This window comes from Crocodylus porosus, unplaced genomic scaffold, assembly GCF_001723895.1.
Source record: "Crocodylus porosus isolate Cpor-Errol unplaced genomic scaffold, CroPor_comp1, whole genome shotgun sequence".
Taxonomy (NCBI): domain Eukaryota; kingdom Metazoa; phylum Chordata; order Crocodylia; family Crocodylidae; genus Crocodylus; species Crocodylus porosus.
In genome coordinates this window covers 11,458,666-11,480,657 of record NW_017728925.1, presented here as the reverse complement: position 1 = coordinate 11,480,657, position 21,992 = coordinate 11,458,666, and the positions used below count along the sequence as shown (strand labels likewise).

Genomic DNA, 21,992 nt, shown 5'->3' with positions numbered 1-21,992 from the left:
GAGACAGGCTGGCAAAGCCAGGGAGCACAAGGAGACAGGCTGTAGCTTCTTACCAGGTAAGCAATCACATCATAGCCTTGCTCTTTCAGCCAGACCAGGATGCAGGAGGTGTCCAGGCCACCGCTGTAGGCAAGCACCACCGTGCCCTTGGACTGAGACATGGTACCTGGGGGAAGCAAGGGAGCACAGTCATGCCCCAGCCACCATGCTGGGACAGCCAGGGCTCTGCCACCCAGCACTATGTCAAGAGAGACTGGAACCTGACAGATACCCTCATGCTGCAAGGCCATCAACCTTATGCCCATTTTACATAGCGGGGAAACCAAGGCACAGAGCAGGGAAGTCACTCAGCGAATGTGTGGCAGAGCTGAGACTAGGAACCCAACTCCAACTCCCCGAGCTCCAAGCACAAGGTGACGACCTCTCAGTGCGGGGATGCCTGGCTGGCATCTCACGCATACCCCCAAAGCAAACATTTATCTCCTACAAGAGGAAAAGCTCCTCTTGCCCTTGAAGGGTGGTGGGGGACAGCACCAGAGACAAAAAATCATCTAGCTCCCCCCCGACAGCCTCCTGGTCCAGGCTGCTCTGGCTTAGCTCACGGACCGGAGGAGCCTGCTAAGGGAAATGGCAGTGTGGCAGGAGACAAAAAACAGCCCAGCAGACAGATTCATTTGGACTGTGAGAGAGCATCTGGATCATCAGAGGAATGAAGAACTGCTGGAGAAGGGCCAAGGCCCCTGACGGAGCAAGGACTGGTGAAGTGCCAGGGACCAACAGGTTGTAGAGAGCTGCTGCTGCCACGGGCAGAGGGGTTAATGGCGGGGGGCAGTCTTGGGGCATGCTCTGCAGTAACAAGCAGCAAACTCATAGGACCATGGTCACGCATTACAGGGCCTAACCCCAGGAGACGGGCACGGGCAACACTGGACCGGCACGTGCCACTGGACCCCTCATCGGATGGGACCAGAGAACAGGCCAGATCTGGGTCACTTCACTAATGACTCCAGGCTATAGCAATGGGCCCAGGGGTGGGTTTCTCTGCTGCTGCAGCTCCACGTCATGTTAAAGCATGCCTGACAGCAACACCCAAAACCCCACCAAAACACATGGTTTGCATGGGAAGGGAGACCAAGCAATGGAAAGGAGAGCAGCCAAGGAAGAGGCACATCAAGCAGCAGCGCACAGTTACCTCCACTCCAATGGCTGACCAGGACCTTTGGGCTCCTTCCTCAAGCACTCAGCAAACTCTCTGCAAAGGAACCAAGCAAGTGAGACTGCTGCAGCCAAGTGTGTCCCCTGGAGACCCCAGGGACGTGCAGTTGAGATGGAGTTTGGAGTGAGACACGGAGGCACAACCAAGCAGGGCTGGCAGCTTCCAGGGCGGTGCAGGGTCCTGATCCTGCACACGGAGAGCAGAAATGGCCTAGCAGGGAAGTGCAGTGGCCCACCAGGTGCAGCTGGTGCCCCCCTGCAGAATCCAGCCAGCTGGGCAGGGGACGACCACAGCACTGGCTTCAGAGTCCAACTGCTGTGCGGGTAATACTGGGGGTTGATGACCAGGAAGAGTCTCGTGGGAGGGCCAAGGGCTCTGTGCTACGTGTGCCAAGGGAAGCCTGAGGGGGAAACTGCTGCAGAGCCCTGGAGAGGCATTTCAGAGATGGCTCAGGAGAAAAAAAAAGAGGAGGGAGGGTCTTGCGCTTGGCTATCAGGCAGGACCTGGGAGATCTGGGCTCCAACAGCAACTAGCACAGACACCTGGCAAGCCCTCAGACCGGGTTTGCGAGCTGGGGTTTCATTAGTCTGCAAGGCCAGTGGGGCTGGATTTCCCAAAGAAACCTGTGCTTCAGATGCCAACAGCTGGGAAATCCAGCTCCAGCGATGGGTGTCCAGGTCTTAAGCAAACCCTGGCCTTAAGTCTCCTCCCTCCTGCCCTCTGGGTACGTCTATGCTGCAGTCGCCGGGGCAGGGATGTGACCATTGATGCAGCCATGTCCAATCTTTCCAGCATGGGCCAGCTGCCCACATAAGTCCCCAGGATCCCTGGCAAGCATCTGCACTCATATCCAGGCAAGCAAGCTGGAAGCTAGCGCAGGTCTGTGCACGCATGCTGCAGTCACATGGGGCTGGCACCCCTGTTTGTCTGTCCAACCGGCTTAGATTGCAGGCTCCTGTCTGTCATCTGCTACATGCTACCAGGATGGAGCCCTGACTTTGGCAGGGGCTTCTGGGCACTGCCAGGATGTCAACAATAATAGAGCAGGGCTGGGTCGGGCACCTGAAAGTCACATCCTGCATCGCAGGAGGACCATTCTTCTTAGATTTGCACTAAGGCCTCACAGAGGATGTCCATGCCAGGGGCAGCAAGCTGTGAATAATGAGCATTTTCCCTCTTTCAAGCTCTTCGCAAACATTGGCTCTTACACTGCCCTCCCCATTGACACAAAGGAAGATGAAGGAGACGCCCGAAGCTGCAGAGAAAGTCACTGCCAGAGCTCGAGCCAGAATTTGGGGCTTCCACCGCCACTCTCCCTCCCTGCACAGTCACCACGTGTTAAGCACCCCATACACCTAAATATCAGCCCCACATGCACGCCCCTTCTAGGCAGATCTGTTAATCGATTTACAAAGATCAGGCAGATTAACAGCAAATGCCTCCACTCTTCACATGGGGACACTCAATAGGAGACCCGGAGCTTAACCGGCCCTGCAGAGCAACAGGACTTTTAGCACACTCAGCTCACAGGCAGAAATAAACCCACGGCTTTGTGCAGTAGGTGAAATTTCTCCAGAGACAGCCTTCAAATGGCATTACCAGCCATTGCTTCCCCTGTGTCTGGGTATGCTGTGTCACTCGCACTGTCACCCAGTGTGGACACACACTCAGGTGGATACTTTCTCAAGCCAGTGGAGGGAAATATTGTCCTACACACCTACACATCCTTTCACCCCCACATAAATGGGCTGGAAGATCCCCGGTAGGAAGGAAGGATCCTTGTGCTACTGCAAACACCAGCCAACACGTTCACAACCACCTGCTGCACGTCCTCCGCAGCCATGGAGGATCTCTCAGCCCTCCGCAAACCGTCCTGGACTGAAGCAGCAGAGCTCCCTGTGCCAGGGCGCAGCATTCGAGGGGCATCACCAGGGGTACTTGATCAAGGGCAGAGCGAGGCCAGGAACCCTGTTCTTCTGACCCCTCTTTCAAGACCAATTTTCTAGCTGCTGTTTGAGTGAACTGGAAAGTACCTGGTGGTGTACTCGGTAACAGTACCTGCGGGAGCGAGACGGAGCACACGCAGCCCGTTGGCTTTGGAGGGAGGGATGTGTTGTACGCAGAAGCGCCTGAGACAGCAGGGATGCACACTAGACTATGTTGCCTATGGTAGTGCTGGTTAACTGCTCCGAGGCTACAATAAAACCCACTGTTCGAATCCACCCGCCGGTCTGGGTACGCAACACGAGCATGGCAGGAAGTTCCCAACCCTGCAAGGCTCAGCAGGAGGGGATGAACTCACCTGAACCCAGAGCCACAGCGCTGGGAGAGACTGGCTCTCTCTGCCATGCTAGCTCATGTCAGGATTGCCACTAAATAATCCTAGTTCTGCTGGGACTCACCCAGCCTCAGGTGAGCCAAAGGCACCGGTGTGTGAAGCAACCCTGGCCAGAGCTGCTCGCTGAACTGCATTCAGGCTCTTGGCACATCAGTCCCTCACTGGCCCCAGCTGCTCCCTGAATGGTCTCTTCAGGCCTGTGTCACCAGCGTCGCACCCCTGACTTATCCAGGGGCGCAGCAGGGACTGGCACAGCCTGCGGTGCTCCGTCAGACCGGATGCTGAGGCCGCTGACCTTGGCACCAGCTAGAGGCATTTCTGCGGCTCGTGGGCTGCAAGGAACAGGTGGGTGCAGAACAGACAGCTTCCCAGAGCCAGCGTCTCCTGCAGCTCCCACGCAGGGCCCCGGGGTGGGGTATGGAGACCACAGGCATCAGTTAAGCAGGAAATTACTAACCCTCCCAGAGGGCAGGGCAAGGAGGAAGCTCTGGAGGGCACAACTGCAGGCGCTTTCACTTCTCCCTGGAGCCGTGGGGCAAGGGCTGTGCTGGTGCAGGTTGGCAGAGCTCCAATCCCTTCCAGGCAAGTGGGACAATTTACGATCACTCCCAATTTCACTCAAGCCTGGCAGTTAGCAAATAAGAAACAGGCAGATTGTCCAATCTGATTACCAGCACAGCCGAGGTCTGGCATCAGTCGGCTTCCCTGAACCTGTGCCTCGCCCTGCCCCAACCTTTGCTAGGCAAAGCATCCCCCAGCTCGGCCTGAAAGGGAGGGGGCAGACTGGCCTAGGGTCGAAACGCTCCCAGGGACATGAAACACATGGCAAGGCAACAGATCTAGTGCTCTTTTGCCGCTTTGTTGGCTCCAAAAACCCCAGCCAAAGGTGCTGAGTGGCATATCCTGGAACATGACCAGAGACCTGTTTTATTGCATAATGATTGCTGGGTGTTGCGCCTTCCCCTTCACAGGCCGGGCATTTACAGGAAGAAAGCAGGATAGACTTACTGCACCAGTGGTGCCTAAGCGTTCCTGAGCCCTGGGACTTCTCTTTCTGGAAAGGCCCAGTGCTAATAACCCCCTCACCGCTCCCCGTAGTTGGCTTCATGAAATATCCCTCTGACTCTTTCTTTAGGTGAATTTAGTGCTGGGGAGAGAGGTGCTTTGGAGAACAGTGCCATCCCCCCAGCCACAGCATAGGAGCAGGGACCGTGGGATTTTCCCATGGCATTTTTCCTCCATGCCCCGTTCAGGGCTCAGCTTCTGTGCCAGGATGGCCAGCAAAGAGGGCCACTTAACACAAACCACAGTGGTTTTGGGGAGATGAGCACCTGTGTGATGAAAAGTGTTGCGAGGGCTGAGTTTCAAGCCTGTGGCTCTTGGGGAGGACACTTGATGTCAAGCATTTCAGTATGAGCTCGGGCTGTGTACGGGATCTCTAAGCAAACAGGACACCTATATACCTTCTCACCCCGGGGGCACACGGCCATCTGGGGCTGGTACCAGCACCCAAGGACTGCTCCCTCATTTGCTCCCTGTGGCATAATGCCTCATTTTATTGGAGGACTGTTCTTCCCAGGTGAATACTACAGTTTTTGCAACTGTGTCATTGCAAGTGTGGCTGGCTACGCCTAAGGAAAAGAGTGAGGCTCTGAGAGCCGGAGGGATAAAAATAAAAAAAAGAGTCCAAGGAAAGACCAGAGGGAACTGGAGTGGCACAATAAAGATGGTTTGTTTTGGAGCAGAGTCTGCCATGCTATTTTGGGCCACTGGCACTCTGATACCCATCTTGTTAAAGAAGAAAACAACCCCCCACCCCTTCCTGCAAGGCAACCAGAAAGAGCACATCTTGGAGGTGGGGGTGCTATGGGTCACCAGGGAAGCCAGGGACTGAGAAGAGCCTGGGTCTCAAAGCCAGAGACTTGCGCCTTGTGAAGCTAGGGCAGGGCTGGCTGCAGGGGGGTTATCGCAGGAGACGCAAACCGCATAAGGCTGCTTCTTAGGGAGCCTCAAGGCAAAGCTCCCCCCATGCCAGAAGCAGACAACCTGCCAAAGCACTGAGACATTGCAAATTTTATGTCGCACGTGCCACCAAGCCACTAATTAAAACACACAAACACCAATTTGGGGTTATCTCTGGCACAGGTTCTGCGTAGGAAACCGTGGATGACTGTGCCATTGTTAATAGCCTGGCTCCACCCCGTTGCCATTTCTCAGGGGAAACATGTTATAATAGCGCTGATCACTAAATAGCAGCGCCTGGTCACTGTATTATCACTAGTAACCCAAGCTGACACAGTCAGGGGCCCAGCTGAGTGATGACAGCTTTTGCTGAATGCAGAGGGAGGCTGAGCCGGAAACTTTACGGGACACGACCCATTAACAGGCCTCTGAGCCATCCAGGGCTCTGTGAAGCCAGTTGTCCCAGCCGCGTTTCAAAGACCCAAAATCCCAGCTAGACAAATGCTGCTGAACAGGACATGTTGTAAGCCCCAGCCCTCTTCCTGGAAACGGGGGCGGGCGGGACTGAAGATGCCTTTTGAAACACTGCAGAGAGCAAGGAACTTGTGAATTTTGCCCTCGCCCCCTGCGCAGAAAGGCGCTGTCAGAGGGCACGAAGGGCGCACCGGGAGAGTCAGATGCTTCTCTCTAAGCCAGGGGTGAGCAAAATGCAGCCCATGGGCAGATGCGGCCTGCCAGGCCATTCAAGTCGGCCCGCGGGGCCCCTAAAAAATTTAGGAAGTTAATGTTCATGTGCCCTGGCTGCCCGTCATGCGGCCCTCGATGGCTTGCCAAAACTCAGTAAGCCGCCCTCCACCCAAAATAATTGCCCGCCCCTGCTCTAAGCCCTGCACCTTGAAGATCACCCGCCTGGAGGGCAGGGATCTCCCTTCTCGTTGCCGCCCCTGCTGGAGTGAGATAAGGTTACTGGAAGGGCTATTTCCTAGCAGGAAATCTCTTTTCTAAGGAGGGATCCCATTCAGATCCCTCAAACTCATCCCTGTCTCGTGACAACAGGACTCAGCTCTGCAGACGGGCTCAGCTATTTCCAGACATGAATTCATCCACAACTTTCCCCGTGAGGGTGGCTCTGTTTTCGCCGGCACGGACAGGTGGACGAAGCCAGGGGAATTGGTCAAAACATCAGGAGTGCCAGGGACTTGGAAGTCAGGCCCCAGGGCACGGCGGGGAGAGGTGGAACTGGAAAGCAGGCGGTCTCACACGGTGTTTCTTCCCCGAGCCCGCGTGGTCCGTGAGGGACAGGAGGATGCTTCCCATGAGCTGTCCCCACTAACGGAGGGGAAGGGGGACACCGAGAGAGCTACAGGATTGTCTTCCCGGGGCTGGCTGCCAAAGCCCTCTGCCAGGCAGCGATCCCCAGCACTTTACCCCGGGGACCGTGCCAAGGAGGCCGCAGGTCTCCAGGAAGGGAGAGGGTGTTTCCTAATTTGCCTGGAGCTGAAGTTCTGGGACATGAAATCAGAGCAAACACGCCGCGGCTGAAGGGCAGGGCTCGGGGCTTTCTCAGCGCGGCTGATTATGGTGTGGCAACTTCCCTGCGATTGCTGCCATCCCTTTTGCAGGAACTGCCAGTTCTTATAGCTTTTCTTTTCTTTTGTTTTTGCCTTCAGGGAAATGCCAGAGCTGCAAAAACCATCAACGTGAAAAGACTTGCAACTCGGCACGCAAGAGGAAGTCCTGCCCTGGAGCCAGTCAGCAAAGGGCACAGGTTAGGGCGAGCGGCACCGTCAGTTGTAATACCAGCCCCCAGACTCAAGCCCCCCTCCGCGCACAGCTGCCTGCAGAGCGCACGGAGGCTGGGCGCGGTGGCAGACGGGCGCTTGGCATGCAGTGGCACCGGGGTGCTGGGGGAACAGGGCAATGGGACATGTCACCGGGGAGGGAGGGAAGGGGGCGCTGGGGGAACAGGGCTAGGGGCAAGAGCAGCCTGCTGTTGGTGCAGCACTGCGGGCTCACTGGACCAGGCACTATCGAACCCAAGCAGCCCTGCCCCGAGGGGCTCACGGTCCATGCAGAAGTGGGGTTCGCTGCCACATCAGGACGTGCACGGGTTTACTCCAACCTGATTACACTGACATAGACCTGTCTGCACTGCGGGGAAGCCTCCCATCCAACCCAGCCCACGGCAAACCCCCCCCCCATGGGTTTCCCTGGGGCTGGGATCCACCAGGGTGCAGGGATGCAGCCCCGGGTAGAGCAGCATGAGTCTCTGGGGCTGGGCACAGATTATTGCAGAGCAGAGACCCCCCCCCACGCCCTGCTGCACCCCCCCCCATGCATTTACCCTGAGGTCCCAGGCAAGCGGGGGCCCCACTGCCCCTGCACTAGGCCGGCGGGAGCTCTCTCCTCCGCTCCCAGCCGCACTCACCCAGGCAGGGCGATGTCTCCAGCTGCAGCTCTGCCACCTCCTCTCTGCTGGCATCAGCATCCCTGGCTATAAGCAGAGGCGGAGGCGGGGCCGGGCTGGGGCTGCCCTGTGGGCTGGCCCCACCGTGCAGGGACTGCCCTCTGCCCAGCCCAGCCTCTGCTTCCCCTGCCACACGCCGCACAGCAGGGCAGAGAAACACCGGGCAGGGCTCCCGCCCAGGCAAGGCGAAGCCCAAGCCTGGCACAGCCCAGCAGCCAGAGGCAGGCTATGAAAATCAGCGGCCAGGAGCCTCATCTCAGCCCGCTGCCCGGAGCTGCACCCACTTGCCACCTGCCTGCACGCACCGCCTTGCACGGCAGAGTCCGGATAGCAGCCCTGCTGCAGGTACTGCCCAGCCGTGGGATGCGCCATGTACCAGGCAAGCACTACAGAGCACCCACCTGGGATGGGGAGAGAAGGGGGTAGTTTCTTGCTCTTCCCGGGAAGTGCTGGCAAGCAGAATCCAACGCATCTGTTTACATGCGAACCTGTCGCTGCTCCCCAGAGGCTGGCACAGTCTTTTCTAACCTGAACGCATTGCTACTTGGCAGGGAAAATGCCAGCATCCTTCCGTGCTCATATCACAAGCTTCCAGCACACAGTGACTCTCAGCCAGGTGGCCATGGCACCCAGGGGTGCCTTGAGATCCTATCCAGGGGAGTCATGCAATCCACAAGACAACCCCCGAGGTTTCACGCAGAAATCCATCATGTCAAAAAAAAAAACCACCCTGACCCGCTGTGGTCCTTCTGAGTTCTCTGCAACAGAAAAAAAAGCTCTATTGTTTGTAGCCAAAAAATGAAAGAAAAGGCATCACTGGCATGCTCCGAGTGGCGCGTCAAGGCCAATGCGGTTGAGAACCACTGGAGCCTTACCGTGCCTTTCCAAAGGGACTGGTATTCTCATCCCCGCGGCATTTAAAGTCTCAAGTTTTGAATGTCCCTTCACATTGGGGGACCCCAAATATAAGACGCTTGCAGGAGTAATTGCCAGAGATGCTCAACAACCCACCCCCAACACCCATGGCAGAGGTAGACAGAGGGTATTCTTCTAGAGGAAAAAAGGATGACACCCTTGGCCCGGCTTCCTCCCATACATAACTCAGGCTCCACTCACACCCACGCCGAGACGCAGAGCATGCAAGTCTGCGGAGGGTTGTAGACTGGACTCATCCCCGTGCCTGCAGTGCTTCCTGCAAGCTCCTTTCTCGAAGCGGGCAGGTGGCTGAAATTCATAAGTTTCTTGCTCTCGGGAGCATTTTGGCAGCTGGCCTTCAAGAGACCCCGCCAGTGTCCTCATAGACATGCAACGCAACATAAGCCTGTGTGCTACCTCCAGAAGGGGCTTGCCAGCCCTGGGCCCACTCCCAGTTCACAGACCCCAGTGAACTGCACCTACCTTTGGAGACTGGCAGTTTCCTTCCGGCTCTTGAATGGCCGGGCGAGGAAGTATGCTGTCCTCTGGGGACTTGGCGTCGAGGGGCTTACCTCCCGGGGCAGACAGTAGCACCGGTCAAAGCTGAAAAACCATTGCTAAGGACACCGGCAAACGCCTTGAAGTGGGGGCAAACCCTGATCAGCCCAAACCACACACCTTGTGCAGTGATACTGGACTTGGTGGGCAGCGCTGCTTGAGAGCAGTCAGCTTAGCTGCACCCTTGCCCACCCCTGTGTGCAGAGAAGAGCCAAGGGGGTGTGCTCTTCTTGGCTCTTCTCTGCACACAGGGGTGGGCAAGGGTGCAGCTAAGCTGACTGCTCTCAAGCAGCGCTGCCCACCAAGTCCAGTATCACTGCACAGGCTCCATCCTAACGAGCAGAACGGGCTATCGCAGTGCCAGGGTAACACTGTGCCAACACAGCACAGCGGTGTGTGCCCATTACTTTGACACAATGCGAGCGGAGGGACCAAAATACTGAGGCTGAGTCTAATGCCACAGCCATGCCAGTCAGTGGTGTGGCAAGATCACACCCTCTGGCTCATACGGCAATCCCAGCACAAGACTTTTTGGGTGCAGCTGTGCTGGGGGATGACGACTGCTGCTGGCAGGGTTTGCTGTTAGGGGAAATAGTGGGGCAAAGCTGGCAGGAAAAGCCCTCTGCCAGGTCTCCTCGAGGGAGCTGCATCCCCCGCCCTGTGGGAACAGTTGTGGGGGCAGCAGCCCTGTAACCCAGGCTGGCTCTGGCCACAACACAGAGGCTTGGTGGGCACTTCCAGGCCACATCAGACCCAACATGGCAACTGGCTGTGGCAGTGCCATTGTTCACGCAGTCTGGGTGGAGGGTGGGCAGTGGCGCCGATCCCCAGGGCTGCACAAGCTAATGCAACCGTGAGCGTCTAGGGAGAGGGACTCTTCAGGCTGGATTCACTTCCCAGGCTCCTGTGTTTCCTGCTTCCCCATGAGCCGAGACATTGGAGACATTAGGAAACAAGACCTCTTCTGTGTAAATAAAGCAGGAAATCCCCAGTTAAATATTTGGCCTCCAAACTGTGTTAGGAATGTCCTTGTGATCCATTTACCCAACCCTCTTAGCCCAGCATGGTGCAATACAAGCTAGGAGCAGTGTGTGCCATCCCCCTGTAGCTGAGGGATGGCACACAACCCATTCTGTTGTAGGAAAAGTTAGATGTGTCATTGAGGTCCCTGGCACATTGCAAACCACAGGTTGCCTTCACCCACACCTTAAATGCAGCCACCTCCAGGGTGGAACGTGGCAGCTCTCTCAAGCCAGCAGCACTCGGCCAACTAGCCACAGGGGGCCGAGCAATGAATGAGAGAAAGACCCTGTGCTAAAAATGATGGGGAAGATGGTTCATCCTGACCCTGCTTCCCCAAAGCCGTCTGGCTGTGCAAGACTTGCAACCCAATCCACACCCCAGGGGTTTCAGCTGGGTGGTCTGCTTGTGGATAGATGGATCCAGCCACTGGGAATAAAGAAGGCATCGGCAGCTGCAGTCATTCGCTCCCATGGGTCCAGGTAGAGCAAGATCAATCATGCACTTTGCAAAGCCCCAGCAGGACAGACCCCTGGCTAGGGCCAGGGCCACATCATGTCCCCTTCTCCCTCCTGACCAGGGTGTTTGACCCAAAGAGCAAATCTCACCCACCCCCCAGAGCTGGGCCCTGGGCACGGAGGTAGGCCAGGGTCCCAGATTGCAAAGGTCAGGGCCCCAGGCTGGGGGACAAGAGCACCGCTGAGCTGCAGCTACATCAGCTCAAGCTGTCCGTCCCCCAGGGGCAGGAGCTGCCTGCGTGGTGGGGGGGTGCTGGCATTGGCACCACTGCACAACCCGGCTGCTTCCTCTCCATTGCTTTGTGGTTCAGAGGACCTCGCTCAGTCTTGCAGCCCAACCCCCTCTGCTCTGGTCCCGCTCTATCCACTTTGCACCAACCAAGCGGGGCACCTCATACACTATGAGGAGCTCCCTCAGCCCCTGCCCCAGCAGCCCCTCCTGCCAACAGACACGCAGGCAAGGAGAAACACCTTCCCAGTCCTCTCCCTCCCTCAGAGACCTGCATGAGCCCTGTAGCCTGGCACGGCCCTGGTCCCTCGCCTGGGCACCGAGCCCTCACACGCTGCTGCGGGGAGTGGAGCAGCTCCCACAGCGACACGGGGTCCCGCACCGGGACAGAGACTCCCCTTGCAGCTGCTCTCTGAAGCCATCTAGGCGCCAAGGACTGAGAACCTGGGGGAGCAAATTGGCCACATCCTGCTCTAAGACCATGCAGCCCATGGAGGCTGCTTGGCGGAGAGAGGAGGGTGTCGTTCCACTCGCCATCATGCTGCTCCACGCTGGACACATCCCCACCCAGAACCAGACCAGCTGCAGGTTGTACTCACAAAACCAGCTTTATTTGGAACAAAACCAGCAATAAATACAGGTGCAGAGGAACCAGCTTAATTGTTTCTATGACTGTGATTGAGCAAAATGGCACCGCATTTGAAACAGAGCAACGCAACAGTCCCAGAGCTCCCGCCCGGCCCAGTCCCTACCCCCCGGCCCTTCAAACCTCACCTCCTACCCCCATCACGGCTCAGCACAGCATGCCCCTAGCCTGGGGACTGTGATGGGACCTGTGCAGCACCAGGCTGGTTTGCAAACCCCAGTTCATTGTCAGGGATACCACTTGCATCTCAGAGATGTGCACCCCTGGGCGTTCATGAGGCAGAATCAAGAGGACGGGGCGCTGTGCTGGGACTCGGTTTCAACTCCTGATGCTGCTTGTGGCCCAGGGAAGTTGCATCCATTTCTGCTCCTACCTTTGTAACACTCACTCTGGTTACACGCCATGAGCCGTGGGCATGAACCAAGGAGACCCAACAGCACTCTTCCCTGGGTGAACTGGGGCTAATACACTCCAGCTCGGGAGGGTGTGTTAATATCTGCATGGTCCAACAAGGTTGAGGGATGAAGACGGCTTGTCAGACAGCGATCCACAGGGGCAGGAAAGACCTACCCCATGCTAGGAGGGCGGAGGGGAAACTTCTTTGATCACAAGGTCTGCAGAGAGCTGCAGGGAAGCTGCAGCTCGGGCCCTGGGCTGAACCTCACTGATGTGGCTGGGGCAGCAGCTGATCTCCTGACGTGTCTGCAACAGTGCCTGGCACAACAGGGCTAACATCTGGGTTGGGCCTTGCTATAACGCACATCCGCCCTGGCCCAGTAACTCCAGCATCTCCCCCCAAGGCTCCTGAGCTCTGTGTCGTCCAAAGAGCCGAAACCCTGATCTAAGCAGGCTGCTGGCACCTCTGCCCAGACCCTCCCTATCTGGCCCTGACTGCAGCCAAGGCCTCGCAGGAGCCGTGTTTGGTGAGAGGCAGCACGTGACAACAGGCCCAGCGATAGCCGCCCTGTCGCAACAGTGATTGCCCCGGCACCTGATGTTTGCAGGAGGATCCCAGGCTGCAGCAAACCTTCGCCTCCCCTGCTCCCCCCACAGCTCCCGCCGCACTCAGTGGCACAGCGCGGCATCCCAGAGGCCCAGCACCCTGCCACGTCCCGGCGCGTGCTCCTCGGCTGTGTCAGCAGCTGATGCCCTGAGGAAAGTCCAGCTGACAGCAGATCAGGAGGCAGAGGTATCCAAAACAGCCCTGAGGCTGTCCCAAGGGGTCAGTGCAGTGAGCTGGTGGCAAGCCAAGGGGCTGAGCCAGGAAGGAGAGGGACAGCAAGCAGATGCAGGCAGGTGGGAGCTTTACAGGGTCACGGGAAGCCTCTTGGAGGGCACCAAACTCAGGGCAGGGGATGGGGCACAGGGATCTGAAGCACAGACACAGCAAAGCAGAGCGGGTTTCCCAGACGGAGCAGGGCACCCCGTCGTGGAGACATGGACAGGAACAGAGGGAGGAGAGAGCAAGGTCTGGCGGGGCTGGGTCTTTCCGCATACCTCCCCCAGCCCAGGCTGCTCTCAGTAGGGGTAGGGCGAGACCGAGATGAGGATGATGAAGACGCTGTGCACCTGCTGCTCGCCTGTGGCCTGCGCCTGCACCTTGAGGCGGTAGAGGCCGGGGGCACGGAGCGGGCGCAGCGTGGAGATGACGCCGCGGCCCCGCTCGGCCCGCACAGCGAAGGGGCTGCCTGGGTCCTGCTCCAGCACGTGGAAGAGGGTACGGTTGTGGGGCGCGCCGCCCGGGGAGAGCGCAGCCAAGTGCACAATGTCATGGCCGGCCACGATGCCGAAGGGCAGCGGGAGGAGCTTGTACTGCAAGGCCGAGGGGCCGCCCAGGCCGCGGCGGAGGCACACTCTGCATGAAAAGGGGCATGTGTCAGCATGGGGGTCCGTGCACAGGCCTCCTGGGTCCCAGCCCTGCCATAGGCTGAGCCTGTGTGCCTCAGTTTCCCCACGAGGCACCCAGGAGGTTTGCTGCTGCAGGGCCCCGCACACCTGGTGCTGTGACCGCTCAAAGCACTGGGTATTGGGGATGTGCTAAAAAGACAAGTGCCAGTCTGCTCCCGTCACCCTGGAGCCAGGGATCCACCCCTCGTAGGGAAACTGAGCCCCCAGCTCTGGGGCCTCCATCCATCCAGGAGAGGGGAGCAGCTGCTCTGCTCGGGGCTGGTCCCTGCGGAGCATCACTTCTGCTTCCCACCCCTCTCGCACTGCTGTACCCCAGCCCCGCTCCTTACCCCGGGCTGGTGCCTCTCCAGTAGCCGGCAGGGCAGGGCGTGTGCACGCACTGGGAGCCTCCACGCGTATTAAAGCACAGCTGGGCCGGACCGCACCGTGTCCTCCCATCTGCGCATTCATCTATGTCTGCAGCGGGAGAGGAGACAGCGGCTGAACAGGGACCACCCTGAGGGGGACCCTCCACAGCTCTGCTCCGCTCGCTACCCGCCGACCAGTCCTCAGCAGGTCTGGACGCCTTCAGGCTCTATGCAGCCGGTCTCAGTGGAGCTCTCCTCTGCCAGCCCCTGGCTGCAAGTCCAGAGGGAGTTGCAGGATCAGGTGGAAAGAGTGCAATGGGCTGCCTCCAAGTCCTGCCAGGGACAAGGGGGCTGCATGGCTACTCATCAGCAGCCGTAGCTCAGCAATGCTGCCTAGTGGCCTGAGCACAGGGGTAGAAGCCCTAGAGATCCCGCGTCCCGCAGCGTGTCCCCTGGGGAAGCCCCGTCCCCTGCCTGCTCAGTGACCCATCCAAGCACAGCACTGCGAGGCTCCAGACTTTAATGAGTCAAATCCCCCCCCATGGGAGAAGGGACCTGCCAGCAGTCTGGGAAGCGCTGCGGTCAGCTGGCTTTAGCTCCTGGCAGAGAGCAGTGGAAGGGTATGGCAACCAAGGTTTACCAAGGGACAAGGCTAAGACAGATCTGTTTTCAATGGCAAGCACACACACGGCCCCCGAGCAGTGCCTGGCCCCACACTGACCTTGGCAGGTCTTCCCGTTAGGCAGCAGGCGGTAGCCAGGAGGGCACAGGCACTGGTAGCTGCCCTCGGTGTTTTTGCACTCATGCTGGCACAGATTCTGGACCTGGCACTCATCAAGATCTATGAGATAGCAGGGAAGAAAGCAGGCAGGCATCTGAGCAGGGCATGCTTTGCAACCTGCTCCCATGTGTGCACACAGCGGTGTCGCCCCTCAGGCCACCCATAGACAGCCAGGCACAGCTTAAAGCCTGGGGAAGGCTCCCAGCTCCCTTCAGCCTTCCTTGTGGGGGTTTCTCAAGGCTTGGGCACCCTACAGGGCACCAAGGCTTCCACCCTGGTGCTTCTAATTCTGTGGGCGAGATGCAGAAAGGAGGATTGGGGGAAATGGAGCAGGAGAGAGGGGGCAGACTACTGCGTGTGGGGCACTCTGGAGCCCAGAGCCCTGCTGTTCCCTGTCATCTCAGTCTCTGCCAAGCCTCACTCACGGGCATTAACATCTGGTGCAGCACGGACCCCGGTCCCAGTCACAGAGTGCCCAGCAGCCAGGGCTGGTACCAGCCTGCAGGCACCCCAGCAAGGCTAGAGAGCATCAGCCCAAGCACCCCACCCATGCACCCCACTGGAGCACCCAAGGGCAACACAGCCTCACCAATGCATGCGCCGCCCCGCCTGGTGAATCCCAGTGGACACTGGGCTCGGCTGCTGCGGCTGAGGGTGTTCCCAGCCGGGCTGAAGGAGAACCAGGTGTAATAGGACCTGCCATGCGAGGGGTTGGGCAGTCTGAGCCACTGCAGATGGGCCCCTCGGTGGGCATCGGTCACGTTGCCCTCGGCCCTCTCCAGTGCAGCACAAGACCTGCCATCCCTGAGTAAGGCCTTCCCTGGTGGGCACAGGCACTTGTAGCTGCCCTGGAGATTGTGGCACTGGAAAGCACAAGGTGAAGGCACGTGCAGGCATTCATTTATGTCTGAGGGGGAGAGAAGTCACTGTGAGGACGAGAAGCCAGCTCCCCATGTGTCCACAGGTCCTTTCATCCCATGTGTGACCTGCTGTTCCTTCACCCCCACCCCTCACAGGGTAAGGGAAGGGATGAGCCCAAAGCCAGAGAGCAAGTTAGGGTCACAACCCCTGCGACCATCCGTCTCCCCCTGCCTCCAGCCCAGTCTCTCAGCACATGCGGCCACCCCTGCTCTGGCCAGTCCAGAACTAAGTCTCTCTCTCACCCAGGCAGGGGCGGCCGGTGCCCTGGGACTGGTAGCCTCGGGGGCATGCGCAGCGGTAGCTACCAACAGTGTTCTCGCAGAGCTGGTTGTAGCGGCAGGCATGGGACCCCTCCATGCATTCATTGACATCTGAGGGCAGGAGGGGAGCACAGTCACAATGCCGAGTGCCCGGGACACTGGCCAAACCCAGGGGGTCATGGAGCCCTTCCCACTGCCGCCCACCTCCCAGGACTTCCTGCTGCCCAGTCCCAGGCTCCACGCTGATGAAAGGACCCATCTGACCCTGAAGCCAACTGGAATCTTTCTCTGAACTGGGCTCAGTGAAAACAGTCAATGCCCAGGACCCGGGGACTGGATGAGCCCCATGACTGGGGATGGCACGTGGAGTTTGCACCCATAGGTCAGTGGTGGGGAAAGCGCATCGCAGTGCCAAGGCTGGCCTAAAACAGCTCTGTGTCTCGGGAGCACTGGGTCACCGAGCCCCTAGCATTGAGGAGCTCTTCTTGCCAGCTGGCTCAGCAGCCTGGCGTCCTATGCCCTCTTCCAGCAGTTGCCAGGGCTGTGGCCCATGGTGCGAGCCATTGGGGAGCTGCTGCTCCTGCTTCTGGCCTCGTTCTTGCCAGCAGAGAGCTCTGCAGCAGGGCTGCCAACCCACCGCCTGCAGAGCCCAGCCTCCCTGCCCCATTGTGAGCCTCTGCAGGAAGCTGCATTACCTTCACAGCCGGCTCCATCCAGGCCCGGGCGGAAACCAGCCCCACAGCGCAGTAGGCAGCGGTATGACCCCACCAGGTTCACGCACCGCTGGCCCAGGTGGCAGGCATGGGTGCCCTGCATGCACTCATCCACATCTGGGGAGACAGCACAGTGAGCATGGCCCCATACCCTTCATGCAGAGGGGCTCCTTGCTGGGGCCGAGTCTTGCCCAGCAGTCCAGGGAGGCCCTGCTTACCTCTGCACTTCCTGCGGTCCAGCGCCAGGGTGTAGCCTCCGGGGCAGGAGCAGGAGAAGCTGCCCACAGAGTTGTGGCAGGTGTGTGAACACGGGCGCCTGGGGGCAGCGCACTCATTCTGATCTGGCGGGAGGCGGGGAGAAAGGGGGTCACCAGCCCTTACCCATACATGCAGGAGGGCAAGCATTCCTGTGCAAGCTACGTCCCCTCTGAGCGCCCCCAGCACGGAGCCAGGTGAAGCCAGGCCGCCCCAAGGGAACAGGCAGCTCGGCAGGTCGGCTGAGCTGCTGACGATGCCCAGGCAGGGGCTGCGGAGACTGCAGGAGCCAAGGAGCCGGCTCGGCTGCTGGAGATCTGGCACGCGCAGGGCAGCCAGAATCCATAGCTGCATTCATCAACTTCAGCCTCACCCCTCCCAGAGGAGCAGCACGCCTGTCTACCCCAGTGTCCTCCTGCCCGCCATCCTCCACGCCCCAAGGCAGCCTGCTCGTGGAAGCTGGCCAATTGCCCTGAGTGCCACGTGGGGGGCGCGGTATGTCGCGGACGGGCTTAGAACTGCTCGTCCTCCTGCACCCAGGTTACAGGGGCCCTACCAGGAGCAGGGAGCACGTGTGCAGGGCAGACAGGACTGAGGACAGCCCCGGCCCCGAGCGGGCCCGGAGAATGAGCACGGGTCTGCGCAGAGTCTGGTCCAGCCCCACAGGTGGACTCTTACCTAGGCAGTAACGCTGCTGTGGGTCTTTGGTGAAACCCTGGGGACACTGGTCTCCATTCGCCCCTGGAAGACAAATAGAGGAGCTGCGGGATGCCCTGTCAGCACGTCAGTGAAGCAGGACTCGTGGGCTACAACTACCCCAGCAGTGTCACCCCGCTCCCATGCAGGCCAGCCTCTGTCTCAGAGACACCCTTGCACCCTACGGGCCCCCGGGCAGATCAGAGAAGCTCGAGGGAAACGAGGCTCCATTCCCCTTGCGCTGGAAGGGGACAGAGCCGAACTCTGCTGCCCTGGTACCTGCGTGGAGGGAGGTGCTGAGCTGGAAGCGGAGCTCCTCGGAGGCTGGGTCAAAGGAGGCCTCCACGGACCGGGCCCGGACGTGCTGCACTAGGGTGGGCTGCAGGCCCAGCGTGGGGTCGTACTCAATGGTGTGGTTGCAGCGGGCACGCATCCTGCGCCCATCCTGCAGGAAGCTCTGCACGGAGCCCACATATAGTTTCCCAGCCCCCATCTGCACGTAGTGCTCACTGAAAGCCTGGGAGCCGAGAAGGCAAAACAGGGCAGGTCAGGGACCGAACCCACTGAGGCGGTGGCAGGCTCTGCCTGGGAGATGGGTCCCATGAGCTGGCACTGCAAAGAGGACCTGGGGAATGCCCTGCTCAAGGGAGCCGGCGCCAGAGCAGAGCGGCAGAGGGGCTGCCAGTCCCCACCGGGACCCGATACCGACCTGCAGCAGCACGGCGGCACTGGCGATGCTCTCGGGCACAAACCCATTGACCACAACATCGAGCAGCAGCTCCCTGCCTGCCTCCAGGCCTCGGGCGATGTGTGTAATGTGCAGGAGCTCCCCTGCAGCGAAAGGTGGCAGCAATGAGGGCTCAACCCCGCCCCAGGCTGTGCTTGTGCAGCCAACATAGGGCCGAGCACCAAGTGCCCAGAGGGCCAGCAGCAATCTCAGGGCTCGATCCCACACACAAACCCAGGCTAGGGAATTGCCCCTCAGCACATGACTGCCCTCATGCCACCTAGCACTACACAGGACATAGCTCCCCCAGCACCGGGGCTGCACAACGTACTGGACACCGGCATCCTTGGTCAAGTAAAACCAAACGCAGCCGCTTTGCCTGGCTGGGACCCACATCAATGGCTCCTTGAGGGTCGACCCCCACCCCCCAGCTCTCCACCTCCCCATGGCCTGGAGGTCCAGCAAAGCCAGCACCCTGCATAGAAGTCGATGGGAAGTGTCAGCTGACAGGACCAAACCCCCCATGTCACAGGGTTTTGATGCCAAGCCAATGCCCCGAATAAGACACAGGTTGCCCAGGATGGGAGGCAGCCACAGCCCGCAGGGGACTCGTCATGCACTGTGGTGGGGAGGGCTAGCACGCAACAGCCTCGGGGCCCAGGGATGCTGCTGCGGGGCCTGGCTTTGCTGTGACCATTTGACAATCACCGCCAGTTCCTGAGCTGCCCCCAGCCATACCCTGCTTGGCAAGGCACTGGCTACAGCACTGGACCAGGATGCTGGGGACACTGCTCCGCCCCTATCCTGCCTTGGGCAGGGCACTGCACCCCTCTGTGCTGGGACATGAGGCTGAGGACAGTGACCTCCAGCAGAAAGTGCTGAGAGATGGAAAGCACGAGGCTTTGACTGCTGTGATCTGAGCTCCCTGGCTGAGACAGAAGCAGTACAGGGATCCCTGGCCTGAGCTGTAGGGTAGGGATGGCTGAGAACAGCCCTGGAGAACAGCTTGACCAGTGTTACTCAGCCTCAAGGCAGCCTCTTTACCAGTGAAGCGCTGGGTGCAGGTCCCCTGGAGACTGCTACTTCCCTCCCTGGGGTCTCATTCAAGGTACCTCAAGGATGTCACCCTTTACCTGTAGCAAATTCCATCTGCGACTCCTGCTTGAAGATGCCTCTGGTCAGTGAGAAGCCATTCACTGTGCTGCCGCTCTGATGCGCAAAGGACCAGTAGATGGGAGCGATGACAGCGACCAAGACCCTCATCAGTGGCCCTGGGGGTAAGGCAGGGAGAGTCAGGCCTGGGGCAGTTGCAGGCTGCTAACCTAGGGCTGGAGGGATAGTAGCAGGGTCTGATTCTTCGAGGGACAAATTCACACAGCACTTGTCCTGAGGCAAGAGGCCTCTGCACTGGGTCCTTCTCCGTCCCCCTGCCCCGGTCAGCCAGAGCACAGAGCCTTTCCCTGAGCCTCGACTGGAAAGAGCTTCCTCCTTCCCTGCTCCTGAGAAAGGCCCCACTGGGGCACCTGACCGACAAATGCCTGGGTGCATAATCCATATTCAGCTAACAAAGGTCCTACGCACTTAACCAGCATGCAGAGAGTGAAAGGCTGTTTCACCAGGAGACACAACCTGGGCCTAGCGTCATGTTATGCAGCTAGGCAAATTAAGCACACTTCCTTGCAGAATTATTTCCTTGTATAATTAGAGCACCAGCTGGTTTCTAAGATGCTGCCCTGCCCTGCCTTCAGACTAACAGGGCTACCCACTCCTCTCCGACACATTAAGTGGAGTACCCTGTGCTGTCAACGCACTGCTCAGTGGGCACATCTGCCCATGGTTGACAATTATGTTGAATTGCTGACCATTCAATTTGCATGTAGGAAATGCCACAAGGGGCCTTCTGCCCGCGCGTACCATACCCTGGGTCACATCGTCCCCACATACCAACCGCTGGCGGGATATTCCAGATGCTGCTGCGCACGGTGGTGATGCCCGAGCGGAGCTCCTCTGTCACGCTGCTGTTCAGAGGGGCGATGCCAAATTCCTTGTTGTTAATGATGCCGATCAGACTGCCTCTGACCTGGAGGGGCTCTCCTGCACGGGCGGGGTGGGGAATGAGTTACAAGACTGACACAACCTCCTGGACACTGTAGGACACGAGCAGGTGGGCAAAGGGCTACCAAGTGGGCATGAAGCTGGGAGGGATGGATTCCTATCCCCATCCCCCACTGCTCCAGAGCCTCACAAGTTCCCATCCAGGGAAAACTCCCTTTCTGGAGGCACCAGGGACCTGGGTCTGCTCAGCAGCACCATGCATAGGAACAACTCAAGCTCACTGCACAGTGTACCAAGCCCTGCCCCAGACTTGCCACTGCTGAAACAGGGGGAAGTCATTCCTTTGGGCAGCTTCCTCACTCCATGTCACTCCACCGTTGCCCCCACAAGTGGCTGCACATACATCCACATTTGCATGCACGCACGCACGCACCCAAACAAACATTCAAGCAGCAGGCAAAGCCACATGCCCAGGCTCACCCAGAGCCTCATTCATGCTGCAGGCAATCTGCTTTTCCTGCTGTGCACAAGCTCAGCTCTGGCCTGTGCTCCCGTGCTGTACTGGTTCATCCTGCCAAGGGTCTGGCAGAGTAGAAACCCAGTGCCAGAGCCCCTATTACTGCTAACTCAAGGAGACATGCTGGGCGCTCCAGCGCACTTCCTCTGGTTAACAGCCTGCCTGGCAGCTGGCTCTGCAATCTGTTTGCAGAGAAAAAGCAGAAGAGGATGTGCTTTTGCCTGTGGGGACATGAATCAGAGACGGGGGAGATCTGGGAAACGTCAGTGGAAAAGTACAGCTTGTGGCAGGCTGCACCTTGAAGGCAGATGCCATCCCCGGCACAAAGGTCTCGAAGAAAGTAAAAGAGCCCTCAGCTCCACCCCATGGCCACTCATCCCAAAAAGGAGAAGACTAATGGGAGAGGCAACGGCAGATAAAACAGCAGCTGCACCTCCCAGAGCCAGTCCACACTCCCGGGCAAGGGGAGCCTTGGGAAGAGTTTCACAGATAAATAGGTCTCGGTCAGCACAAGATAGCTCAGCGTTGCAGGTGCTACAATAGGGGCAGCTGAGCAAAGCAGAGGCTGATAGGAGCAAGCAGGACATCTGCTGTCACACCAGACAGGGGACCTAGGCAAAAGGCAGGTGCCACAGCAGCTCCGCTCAGCCGTGCGCCTCAGGCACACCCTGACGGGGTGGTGGAAGCAGGACTTAGCACCACATAGGCAGGGGAGGAGGGAGCAATCAGGCAGGCGGTGCAGCCATGTCTTTGCAAGGGAAGGTGGGAAGTTCCCAGACTCTAATGCACTCGGCAGCAGCCACTGCTGCGCTCCAGCAACCAGCCTCCATGGACCGCAGCTCTGGTTTGAGAAACAGTGAATTCACACAACAGATGCAGAGCTGGGTCACTGGCCAGCACAGGCCACGGATCTGCTCGGCCACCTTAGCCCGCACTGCAAGCA

At 58.9% G+C, this 21,992-nt stretch overlaps 2 protein-coding genes across 2 annotated transcripts in view; both read right to left on the bottom strand.

Annotated features, from left to right (window-relative positions):
- The window catches only part of ASS1 (argininosuccinate synthase 1), a 65,415-nt gene extending 57,424 nt beyond the window's left edge, over window positions 1–7,991 (bottom strand). The window contains exons 1-3 of the mRNA XM_019540796.1: window positions 7,945–7,991; window positions 1,193–1,252; window positions 54–166 (exon numbers count right to left, since the gene is read on the bottom strand). Of these exons, the coding sequence (XP_019396341.1) occupies window positions 54–161 (108 nt within the window). The 5' untranslated portion in view covers window positions 162–166; window positions 1,193–1,252; window positions 7,945–7,991. The remainder of the gene's footprint in view (window positions 1–53; window positions 167–1,192; window positions 1,253–7,944) is intronic.
- Window positions 7,992–11,815: 3,824 nt separating this feature from the next.
- Window positions 11,816–21,992, bottom strand: part of HMCN2 (hemicentin 2) — a 90,204-nt gene continuing 80,027 nt past the window's right edge. Inside the window, exons 89-100 of the mRNA XM_019541112.1 lie at window positions 20,422–20,571; window positions 19,611–19,748; window positions 18,460–18,581; window positions 18,030–18,267; window positions 17,733–17,795; window positions 17,018–17,140; window positions 16,782–16,916; window positions 16,069–16,197; window positions 15,495–15,812; window positions 14,846–14,965; window positions 14,107–14,233; window positions 11,816–13,724 (exon numbers count right to left, since the gene is read on the bottom strand). Of these exons, the coding sequence (XP_019396657.1) occupies window positions 13,388–13,724; window positions 14,107–14,233; window positions 14,846–14,965; window positions 15,495–15,812; window positions 16,069–16,197; window positions 16,782–16,916; window positions 17,018–17,140; window positions 17,733–17,795; window positions 18,030–18,267; window positions 18,460–18,581; window positions 19,611–19,748; window positions 20,422–20,571 (2,000 nt within the window). The 3' untranslated portion in view covers window positions 11,816–13,387. The remainder of the gene's footprint in view (window positions 13,725–14,106; window positions 14,234–14,845; window positions 14,966–15,494; window positions 15,813–16,068; window positions 16,198–16,781; window positions 16,917–17,017; window positions 17,141–17,732; window positions 17,796–18,029; window positions 18,268–18,459; window positions 18,582–19,610; window positions 19,749–20,421; window positions 20,572–21,992) is intronic.